The 11,000-nt window shown below is 52.0% G+C and overlaps 3 protein-coding genes across 3 annotated transcripts; 1 reads left to right on the forward strand and 2 right to left on the reverse strand.

Moving 5' to 3' along the window:
• Positions 1-1,536: 1,536 nt before the first annotated feature.
• On the reverse strand, positions 1,537-4,320 carry cdk20.S (cyclin-dependent kinase 20 S homeolog). The gene is made up of 8 exons (NM_001096298.1): positions 4,236-4,320; positions 3,647-3,760; positions 3,303-3,491; positions 2,889-3,010; positions 2,637-2,699; positions 2,300-2,423; positions 1,961-2,116; positions 1,537-1,883 (listed from the first exon to the last, which is right to left on the reverse strand). Exons 1-8 carry the CDS (start codon positions 4,308-4,310, stop codon positions 1,704-1,706), a joined length of 1,023 nt encoding a protein of 340 aa, NP_001089767.1. The 5' UTR covers positions 4,311-4,320; the 3' UTR covers positions 1,537-1,703.
• A 605-nt stretch (positions 4,321-4,925) lies between these two features.
• Positions 4,926-9,002, forward strand: LOC108700582 (chemokine-like protein TAFA-1). Its single transcript, XM_041575361.1, has 5 exons — positions 4,926-5,805; positions 7,142-7,266; positions 7,582-7,722; positions 7,874-7,998; positions 8,494-9,002. Exons 1-5 carry the CDS (start codon positions 5,786-5,788, stop codon positions 8,509-8,511), a joined length of 429 nt encoding a protein of 142 aa, XP_041431295.1. The 5' UTR covers positions 4,926-5,785; the 3' UTR covers positions 8,512-9,002.
• Positions 8,669-10,972, reverse strand: timm17b.S (translocase of inner mitochondrial membrane 17B S homeolog). The gene is given in 6 exon segments (NM_001096654.1): positions 8,669-8,793; positions 9,391-9,501; positions 9,605-9,733; positions 9,814-9,877; positions 10,279-10,378; positions 10,847-10,972. Coding segments are annotated over 6 exon segments (471 nt in total). The 5' UTR covers positions 10,873-10,972; the 3' UTR covers positions 8,669-8,752.
• Between the last annotated feature and the right edge of the window lie 28 nt (positions 10,973-11,000).

Consider the following 11,000-nt stretch of genomic DNA (forward strand, 5'->3'; position numbering starts at 1 on the left):
GATGGAGCATGCATAACTCCTAACGCAGGGGTTAGAGGCCACACTGGGGGATGCAGGGGATAGATAAGGCCACACTGGGGGATGCAGGGGATAGAGAAGGCTGCACTGGGGGATGCAGGGGATAGAGAAGGCTGCACTGGGGGATGCAGGCGATAGAGAAGGCTGCACTGGGGGATGCAGGCGATAGAGAAGGCTGCACTGGGGGATGCAGCTAGGGTTGCCACCTGGCAGGTATTTTACCGGCCTGGCCGGTAAAAATTATGGTTGATCCCAATGTTATTAATAGGGAAAAAAGATAAATATATAGGAAGCCGGTATTTTTGCAGGGGATAGAGAAGGCCGCACTGGGGGATGCAGGGGATAGAGTAGGCCACACTGGGGAATGCAGGGGATAGAGAAGGCTGCATTGGGGGATGAAGGATGAGGGTAGGCTGCACTGGGGGTGCCAGGATTTAGGGATGGAGAATGCATAACTCCTCACTGTGCATTTCCCGCTGTCTCTCACCCCCCCCCCCTCACTCACTGATGTCAGTCTCTGGCAAACATGTCCCCTGCTATCAGATATCATCTTATCAAGCGTGAGCAGCCTGCAGGAGGAGACAGGGACCAACCACTCTGCCAGCCACAGGCTTCAGCCACAGCTCCTCACTCCTCCTCATCCACCACTGACTGGCAGTTGTAATGTTAACCCCTGCCATGCTGGGAAAAGCTGACAAAGCAAAGTCTAAGAGTTTATGTAAATCCCTCTGGCAGAGGAAGAGAAAGGAGTATCTATTCCCATAGCAGGTCCTCAAGGAACTCTAGAAAGAGAACCTTTCTGGCAAGAGAGGGATTACTCTGCACTGTGTAGGGCTCTGGCAGTGGAGGGGTTACTTGTGTTGCGTAGGGCTCTGGCAGTGGAGGGGTTACTCGTGTTGCGTAGGGCTCTGGCAGTGGAGGGGTTACTCTGTATTGCGTAGGGCTCTGACAGTGGAGGGGTTACTCTGTATTGTGTAGGGCTCTGGCAGTGGAGGGGTTACTCAGTGTTGTGTAGGGCTCTGGCAGTGGAGGGGTTACTCAGAGTTGTGTAGGGCCACTCTCACAGCACTTGCAGTCATTGTGTGTGTTTGGCTGTGACAGAAAGTGCTGAGTTATCCCCACACCCCTGTGCTCTGGGCCTGACTAACTGCCCTTATCTCTGCCTCCCAGATAGCCACCAAATATAGCCCATCCCAGCCATAGCACCCAGCTTCCCTGTGCCTCACTCGCCGCCTTCTGATTGGCCATTACTGCCTCACTACACCATCACTCTGGTTCCAGGCACCGGCCCATTGTGCTTCACTGCATGCTGAGCTGTTACTGTCACCCTGTAACCAGGCACCGGCCCATTGTGCCTCACTTAGGCTGGATGTTCATACAGCACCAGATTAGATACAGCAGCAGATTAGTTTTGCCCACCTGCACTGGTTGTTTTACAGTGCATAAATGGGTGCTCCTATTGGGCACATGGAAAGAGAAGTGAATATTTGGGTGCTGGGAAGGTAAATAGGAAACAAATTATGATGAAGGCGGGGTTTATTAAATAAGGCAGCAGAATTACATACACTATATACACCAGTGCCAAGGTACAGCATCACTTTCTAGGCACAAAGTCCCAAACTGGGGTTGACCAAAGTCCTGATGCACCTGTACTAGGGGTGGGGCAGTACATAGGTGGGTGTTAGTCACAGTCCCTGCAGGTAACTGCTGATCAGTCCTGGATCCACAAGGCTGTCGCATAGAGGCTGCTCCGTATGGAATTCTCTCTGAAGCTGGCGGCCCCTTCTACCCCCTCTCTGCGGAATAGGGAGCTCTGAATGGTGTGCAGGTAAGGGCTCCCCAAAAAAATATGGGTGCAGCAGAGCCTGGAAGCAAGAAGCAGAGTGTTAGAGGGCAGGGCAGTGGGATGAAGCTGAAAGGTCTCCAAGGATTGGTTCCTTACCTCGGCTGCCCGGATCCTCAGATTGGACGGATAGACAAGGAAGCGCATGAGCAGATGCAACGCCTCGGGGGATGTGTCGGGGACAATGCGTTCTGGGGGGAGGGGCCGATGCTCCTTGAAGGAAATCTTATTATAATCGGGAAGGTCGGTGATCTCCTACACAGGGAGAGTGAGGTTATAAGAGTATAGTGAGCATTGGGGGGTCCTGCCCCGGCCAAGGGTAAATCAGGGCAGTGGCCAAAAGAGCGAATATATATGGCACCCCAAGAGAGGGACTGCAGAGAAACTGAAGGAGATCCCCAGCTTTAAACTCAATGGGTCCCTGTAGCTCCTACTCACCGGCCAAGTCTTGGGATTTGGGGTCCCCAGTGTGCGAAGTACACAGCACAGCTGCTCAATGTCATTCTCTCCTGGGAATAATGGGGAGCCATTCAGCAGCTCCCCAAAAATGCATCCGACTGCCCTGAAGGAAAAAAAGATCAGCAGCTGGATGGGTTTTGCTTGCCCAATGCCTGTTAACTGGGACATTCCATGGGCACTGCTCAACTGGGTGACTCTGGTCACTGCTCAACTGGGTGATTCTACGGGCACTGCTCAACTGGGTGACACTATGTGCACCAATTACCAGGTGGTTCTGTGGGTGGGTGAATGGCTCCCAAGAGAAGAATAAACTCACCATAAGTCAACTCCCTCATCATACTTCCGGGCCCCATAAAGCAACTCCGGGGCTCGATACCATCTGTAATAGAGCCATACAAACACATTAGAGACTGTATGATCCGAGCACATCGAGAAACACACGCGTGTGTAAGTGAGCAGTGACATACATACGAGAGCAAGGAAACCCACATACACCCACCCAGCTCTGTATGGTCTGCGGTTCCCCCCGCCCGGGGCAACACGGTACCAACAGACTAGTTGCACTGACCTGGTTGCCACCTGATGGCTGTACAGACGCCCCCGCTCACTGGAGAAGACCCTCGCCAGGCCAAAGTCAGCAATCTTCAGTTGGCCAGTGGAGCTGATGAGCAGGTTGGCCGGTTTCAGGTCCTGTTGGAGTGAAAGTGGGGTGCCAGATTATGCACAAGGGGAGACTGTCAGCTTGTGATGAAAATGCTGGCCACTAGCTCGCTCCTTGACCTTCCTGCTTGTGGGCTGAGAACTGCCAGTGCTTGGGAAGGATTCTCACTGGCTAATGGGCTAATGATTCTGTGTCTGGGCTTGGATGAGCTTTTCTATTGGTCCCTTTCTATTGGGCAGGGACCTATCAATCAACATCCAATCACTGCAACTTCTCTGATCACCGAGCTGAAGAAAGAGCATTGGCAGAGCTGGCACTCACCCTGTGCATGATGGCATTGTCGTGGCAGAATCTGACCCCTTTCAGCAGCATGATCATGTAGCCTTTAACCTGGGCCTCGGTCAGGGGCTGCTCCGAATTCCGGATCACCTCGGATAGATCGGACAGCATGTACTCAAACACCAGCACAAAGCCCGTGCCATGGGGGAACACGTCCCTCAGCTTCACCACCTGCCGAAGCACAAACACCCCCTATTGACTCATACCCAGCACCCCAATGGGGGGGATAACTGTGTGATTGTGGAGAAGAACAGGAGACCCCCAAGAATAGAGGAGGAAAGACACCCCAATATTGAGAAAATGACAGCAGGGGGTACAAGACTCACGTGAGGATTATCCTCTATCTCCCGCAGAGCTTTGATCTCTCTCAGCGCCTGGTTGGGGATCCCCTCCTCCAGCTTCCGCAGGGCCACTTTCTTCAGGGCCACAACTTCCCCTGTCTGGGAACAGAGAGCTGTTATTGTGGTGGGGCAGACAGGGGGCAACTGACAGTGGGGGAGTGACACTTGGAGCTTGTCACTAGCAAAGCCACAGAACTGCCCCAGTGAGACTCTGATCCCCAATAAGAACAGAGTATTACCAGTAGTACTAATCCTCATGTTTAGGGGTGACAATACCCCCATGTGACTGAAGGGGGAGGAGCCAGAGATTCCTGTGTGTGCATAGGAGGGGCCCCTGGGAAAGTGATTAAGGTGCCAGATGCAGCAGTTGGGGGGTGGGGTCTTATTTCTCTGTCCCACCTCTCAGCAACTCCCAGAATCCTTCAGCCAGTGACAGGAGGAGCTGCAGGGGGCGCCACACACCCCAAGTGCCCCCAGACTCCAGTACAGCCCGCAGCAGGGCGGGAAATATATAACCCTACAGATAATATCAGAGGAAATAAACGCCAACCCAGAGAGTGGGGGCGCCGCGCACCTCAATGTGTTTGGCTTTGAATACAATGCCGTGAGCTCCCTCCCCGATCCGACCCAACAAGCTGTACTGCTCCATGTTCGGCGCGTCGCGTCTCCTGGCAACAGCGCGGTTTTCAGGGCCTCCTCTTCCTCCCTAAAACCGTCTGCGCATGCGCATGCGCAAGCGGCGCATTGAGGAGAAGAGCGCCTTCTGGTGGAGACATTGGGAGTGACACTTTAGCTGCTATATAGGGAAAGGGAGAAAGCAGGTCAGAGAGCGCCTCTGGTGGAGACATTGGGAGTGACACTTAAGCTGCTGTACTGGGAAGGGGAGAAAGTAGGTCAGAGAGCGCCTCTGGTGGAGACATTGGGAGTGACACTTTAGCTGTTATACAGGGAAATGGAGAAAGTAGGTCAGAGAGCGCCACTGGTGGAGACATTGGGAGTGACACTTTAACTGCTGTACAGGGAAGGGGAGGGAAGAATTCTGGGTGCCCGGGAAAGTGGGTTGTGGATGTTAATTAATGTGCAGGTTCAGGGGCACAGAAGATGGCACCTATAGGGAAGCAGCAGTATGAGCATATTGGATAAGGAACATAATAGTGGGGGTTCCCTGGTGGGGGGCTGTAGTACAGGAGAAATAGTTTGGGGGGGGGTTGCACAGGGTGGGGGCCCCTCAGTCCCAGGTTCCCAGCCGCTCTCAGTACAGCAGATCCCAGAGGCAGTTTTGCTCATTAGAGAAGATTCTCTCACCTCCTGAGCATCTCATTAGCACCAGGGAGGGGGAGTGATAATGAGGAAAGGCCTCTGTGCTGGGTGTCAGTGTGGGGGCTCTCAGTTTAGGATCATGGGAAATATGGGGGGGCATCTGGTGTGGGCAAAAGCATCAGCAATGCCCAGTCTGTCTGTCCCTTTGAGTCTGTGTGTCTGTGCCCAATTTAGGGAGAGGGAGCTCCAAGAGGGCACAAGGTAACAATAAGGGTTCTGCCACTGTCACTTGCACTGGGCAGTTGGATAAGAGGAGCAGGAGCTGCCATGTTACTGTCCCGGCATATTACAGAGCAGCCCCTGGCACTGGATTATTAGGGTGCAAGAGTCTGGGAGCTGATTTTGAGGTCACATTCAGATGGGTGTAAATGGGATATGCTTCTTATCCTGGCACCCTGTACCCCCCACTCCTATTTTCCCCCCACTTTCTGCTGGGCTCAGTTTGCCTCTTGCAGGATTTTCCTTATTTGCCATCATTGCCCGTGACCCCTATATACCCACTGGCACCCCTACCCTTCAACTGCCCAACCCCCAGCCTTTCCTTCCTATTTTCATTGCTGATGCCCATTATTTGCCCCACTGTACCCAGGCAGACAGTTATGGGCGAGGCTCAGGGCACAAGGGGATAATTGAGGAGTCAGGGAATGTCAGTGCCACTTCCCCCCCCAGCACCCAGGTAGCACATGATATCCTTTGTCACTCCCTGGCGCTCCCACCTGGCACCTACCCCTCCTCCCTCTCACTCCCAGTTGGACTGCAACCTCCCCAACTCCAACACACAGCTCTGCTCTGCCAGGGGAGCTGATGGGCATCAAAGTGCACAGGTTAGTGCCATGCAGTTCAGGGGCTGGCTCTGGCAGGGAAGTAGTTAACAGGTGAAGTTCCGTATGAGAGGCATTTGCTGCTGGGGTGTGCCAGGAGAGATTGGAAAGGAAGGTGTTAAGGGCCCCAGGAGAGACAGGACAATTGCTGACACAGAGGGGTTTCATGGGAAAAAAATTCTATATAACATCTGGCTTGGATAGGGTTAATTTCCTACGGTTGTGTGTGAGCCACAGTTGGGGTTAATCTCTGCTCACTGATCTTATAAAGGGATATGTTCTGCAAAGGTTAATTCATAACCCCTTATTCATGTTGTGACAGAAATGGGGATAGGACTGGTTCTACTGGGCACTTAAAAATGCCTCTTGGGCACCACCCTGATTGGCCTCTGAGGAGAAGGTTCTGCTTGCCAAGGTGTTGTGGGGGGCTTTGATTTGTTTGGCTCAGGCATGGGAGGGGTTAGTCAAAGTTTCTTAGCAGCGGTAGCATTCAGGCATCAGTGGGGTTAATGATTGCTTGGGGGTGAAGCCGAGAACTTACACTGGGTACTATAGGCTGGTTCTGAAATTTCCCTGGAACACATCCAGCAGTGAGGGGAATCTGGCAGGGAAGACGTTAAAGGGATCCTGTCATCGGAAAACATGTTTTTTTTCAAAACGCACCAGTTAATAGTGCTGCTCCAGTAGACTTCTGCACTGAAATACATTTCTCAAAAGAGCAAACAGATTTTTTTTATTTTCAATTTTGAAATCTGACACGGGGCTAGACATATTGTCAATTTCCCAGCTGTCATGTGACTTGTGCCTGCACTTTAGGAGAGAAATGCTTTCTGGCAGGCTGCTGTTTTTTCTTCTCAATGTAACTGAATGTGTCTCAGTGGGACATGGGTTTTTACTATTGAGTGTTGTTCTTAGATCTACCAGGCAGCTGTTATCTTGTGTTAGGGAGCTGCTATCTGGTTACCTTCCTATTGTTCTTTTGTTTGGCTGCTGGGGGGGAAAAGGGAGGGGGGGGTGATATCACTCCAACTTGCAGTACAGCAGTAAAGAGTGATTGAAGTTTATCAGAGCACAAGTCACATGACTTGGGGCAGCTGGGAAATTAACAATATGTCTAGCCCTATGTCAGATTTCAAAATAGAAAACAAAAAAATGTTTGCTCTTTTGAGAAACGGATTTCAGTGCAGAATTCTGCTGGAGCAGCACTATTAACTGATTCATTTTGAAAAAAAACATTTTTCCCATGACAGTATCCCTTTAAGTGCTGTTCTGTATGGATCAGGCTGGGCAGTGATTATTGTGGCAGAAGAGGGGTTAATACGTTGCTTGGTCTCTGCAGCCCCCCAGCCTTCCTGTGCCTGTGCTGCTTGTGGCTGGTGCTCGTGGCTACCTCTCCCCGGGACCAGGATCAAATCCAGGCGCTGCCCCGGCTGTGGACCCCCCACTATATGTACCATGGAGAGAGTGAGTGACTGCCATGTGCCCCATGCCCACCCAACTGCCATGTCCCTACCCACCCTCTGGCACCCACTTGCTCCTCCCGGGTGGCAACTGGTCTTAGAGTCAGACTCCCTAGAGCTGGGGGTGCAGAACAGATATGGTGGGGCTCCAGCTCACTGGATTTTAGGGATATAATGGGGAGAAACCAATGGGAGAGCTCAGGAAGGCAGAACTGGAGCCAGAGGTGGTATAGTAAGGGTTAAACTCCCACCCTCCCGCATCCCCCCTAAATCCATCTCTGTAAGGGCCCCTATGCCTGAAGTTTCTCTGTCTTTGTAGCCGGGGGGCGCTGTCAGGTGGTCTCCACTCATCGTTGCTGCAATAGGGAGAGAATAGAGGAGAGAAGTCAGACTGTGCTGTGCTCCTGTCTCCCCGGGAAAGTGGCCGGCACCACCAGGGACCAACCTGCTTGTGTGGATGGTAAGTGATCCCACGTGCCCCGCCTTTATTCCATGTGTCCCAATGGATTCTGGGTACAGTGGTACCTGCTGTCACAGTGGGATGGGAGTGTATGAAGGGAATGACCCCCCCACACTAACCCCGTGCAGTAAGGCCTGTGTTTTGGTTCCAGTCTCAATCGTCACAGGGAAGTGGTGGTGCGACATGGAGCCGTGCCTGTGGGACGAGGAATGCCAAGCTCTGCCCGACAACTCCGGCTGGATCTGCTCCCTGGGCACCCACATAAGAATCACCAAGGTAAATGCCCGACTGCCCCTTACTGCTTTGTAACAGCCCATGCCACTGGCACGTGAAGGGAAATCCTGTGCAACTTCCAGAGATTTTCCTGGACTGAACCTCACAGTCAGCGAGAATGAATTTATGGGGGTGGGGAGCATTGATTGCGACGTTGTGTCACATGACAGGGGATTAATTGAATAATTAGCGGCACACTAATCATTGCAAAATGAAAAAAAACTATTTAGCCCTCCAACATGTCAGTCAGTTGGAGAGCTAAATACAATCTCTTCACTATTTTGCAATGATTAGTGTGCAGCTAATTCTTCAATTTGTCTACAAATACGTCTCCAGTTGCAGTCTTGGGACCTACTAGTGAGCACCTATCATCACAATGGATGACTTTTATACCTGCATGGGTAAGAGCACTCTAATTCTGAGTGACATGACAGGGGATTAACCTATTTGTGCCTACTGTCATATTTCAGTGATTTTCCATTTTCTCTTTGTCTGCAGATTCAGCCTCACTACTGATCCCTGTTGCCCCTGGAATGGAGCCCGTGGGACCCAGTGCTGCCCCTTCCTCCCTGACAGAAGCACCAGGGTAGGGGGGGTTTAGAATAAAATGTGTCACCCCCGGAAACAAAAGCTCACAACCTGCCCCCACTGACAGCAAAGAGTGAGAAGGCGGTTTCCAAGCAACAACACTCAGTTTATTCATCACACAATCCTGCCGGTGCAAAGGCTTCCTCCTTCCATCACTGTGGCTCCTGGGTCAGTGCGTCATGTGACTTGTGTCCTCTCCAAACGGGTTGGCTAAAAAACAAATGACAAGTGCTATTGGCTTCAAACCGTTATGCGCCATAATCTTAATTAATAACTGGCACCCTCGGGATCTGATCAGCACCCAATCAGAACAGAGTTCAGTAGGAGACAATGGGGCAGCGGATCAATAAGCCACTTCCCGTGCATCTATCTGCTGATTGGCTGCTCAATGCATGACAACAATAAAAGCTCTAACAGTCCATTGGTTTTGCCTGGTTTAATAGCTGCAGAGAGGGGGTGACTGTGTGATGGGAGTGAAAGCAATAGAATATGCCCCTCAATCTGCTGGGGGGGGGGGTACAGATTAGGAATGTGGGGCTCCGGAAGTACTCAAACCACCCCTGACCCTGCAGGTGCCTCTTAGTACAGAGACCCACAGATTTGGGTTGTTTGGGGTTGGGTGCCCCCAGTTGTGTAAAGGGGGGGCTCTGCTATTTCTGGGGAGACTAATTCCATTTGCTTTGTGGTGGGGATCAGTAGCACCCCAATAGGCAAGTGACAGAGATATCAATGCACATGGAACCCCTCCATACACACACAAGTGGGGGTGCTCTCACAGCCACACTGGCTCATATTGGAGGGACTCACGGTTTTGGAATTGTTGTGCCGTGTAGCGAGTCAGGAGGATTCCCACCCCCTCTATGAGAGCCAATAGGATGCCACCCATCAGTGCAGAGCCAACCATAGCGAGGGGCCCACCTGCAACACAAAGAGGAGTGTAGAGCGGCCCCACCATCTGATAATACAGCACATCCATGCGCAGAAGTAACCTACAATTAGGCTGCAGTTTAGGGGTACTCACTCCGAGATGCCAGCACCGCCCCCGTCAGAGCTCCACTAGTAATGGAGTTCCAGGGGTCCTCCTTCCCTCGCAGTCTGACCAATCCACAGTCGATGGTGGAGAAGAGGCCCCCCCACACGGCAAAACTACCTGTGGGTAGAGCAGAGGATTTTAATGGCCCTTGTTTATGGGGTGCATGTGAATGAGGGGTGCGCGAGTGTCTCCGTTACCTCCGATCTGTGGAGCTCGAATCCTTACGGCACTCATACTGCCCCTGAGGCGATGGCCGACTCCCTGCCAACAGTGACGAGAGAGATAGAGAGAAGTGATGGAGGCTGAACCTAATGAATTTGCTCTTTTTTATATTCAGCTCCTAAAATAGTAAAACTATTTTACTCTGTGTTACAGCCTGGCCACAGAGTCGCGTCACCAGTAGGGCCCCATGTATCAGACACAGTATGGGGGGCACAGGTATCACAGTGGGAGGGTTAGACTAGTGATGAGACACAGTATGGGGGGCACAGGTATCACAGTGGGAGGGTTAGACTAGTGATGAGACAGTATGGGGGGCACAGGTATCACAGTGGGAGGGTTAGACTAGTGATGAGACACAGTATGGGGGCACAGGTATCACAGTGGGAGGGTTAGACTAGTGATGAGACACAGTATGGGGGGCACGGGTGGCAGTTACTCACCGCTGGGGCGTTTCTAAATCCTTTCACCGCCTGGAAGACCCCCCCGCCAATGATGCCCATGGTGAAGGCTCCTCCACAATCATCGACAATTCTCCAGGGGCTGCAGCACAGGAAGGAAAGAGAGACAATGAGTTGTGGGGACACTAAATTACCCAGCAGGCTAGGGGAAGGCACAGATTACCCACAATGCTCTGTCTGTGGGCCGGGCCCTGAATAAAATTCCTACAGCAGGGGTCCCCAAGATTTTTACCCATGAGCCACATTCAAATGTAAAATAAAAGTTGGGAAGCAACACAAGACTGAAACAAATTGCTAGAGGTGCCAAATAAGGGCTGTCATTGGCTGTTGGCAGTTCAGCCAAGGGGTCGAGAAACAACCTGTTGTACCAGACAGGTTGAGGGGTCACTGGACTTGGGGCTGCCAAGGATTTCCCAGCATGCAATCGGCTGGCTGTTGGCTCAGATTACCCACAATGCCGCTGCCTGGCTGTGTGTTACCAGGTCCAGACTACCCTGAATGCCCGTGGCATTGAAAGAGAGAGCAGTTCTCCTTGCATGAAGCGCGTTACCATGGCTCCCGCATGTACTCTTCCATCCTGCCGAGCGCACAGCTGAGCTTTCACGATCTTTGTTTATCTCTCTACTTGACGTCATCGCGGCCAGGTCACATGAATCTAGCGACTACGCTGATTGGTTCAACCTCCAGCCATTCACACGTACCTA

The sequence above is a fragment of the Xenopus laevis genome, chromosome 8S (assembly GCF_017654675.1).
Source record: "Xenopus laevis strain J_2021 chromosome 8S, Xenopus_laevis_v10.1, whole genome shotgun sequence".
Classification (NCBI taxonomy): domain Eukaryota; kingdom Metazoa; phylum Chordata; class Amphibia; order Anura; family Pipidae; genus Xenopus; species Xenopus laevis.

Bases quoted from the DNA above. Each gene is read 5' to 3' on its own strand.
- cdk20.S (NM_001096298.1), bottom strand. From the start codon at position 4,310: ATGGAGCAGTACAGCTTGTTGGGTCGGATCGGGGAGGGAGCTCACGGC. The intron at 3,492-3,646 runs GTGAGTCTTGTA...GTGCTTCGGCAG, and splicing joins AGATAGAGGATAATCCTCAC to GTGGTGAAGCTGAGGGACGT. The intron at 2,424-2,636 runs GTGAGTTTATTC...TTTTTCCTTCAG, and splicing joins GATGAGGGAGTTGACTTATG to GGCAGTCGGATGCATTTTTG.
- LOC108700582 (XM_041575361.1), top strand. From the start codon at position 5,786: ATGGGCATCAAAGTGCACAG. The intron at 7,267-7,581 runs GTGAGTGACTGC...CTGTCTTTGTAG, and splicing joins CTATATGTACCATGGAGAGA to CCGGGGGGCGCTGTCAGGTG. The intron at 7,723-7,873 runs GTAAGTGATCCC...TTTTGGTTCCAG, and splicing joins CCAACCTGCTTGTGTGGATG to TCTCAATCGTCACAGGGAAG.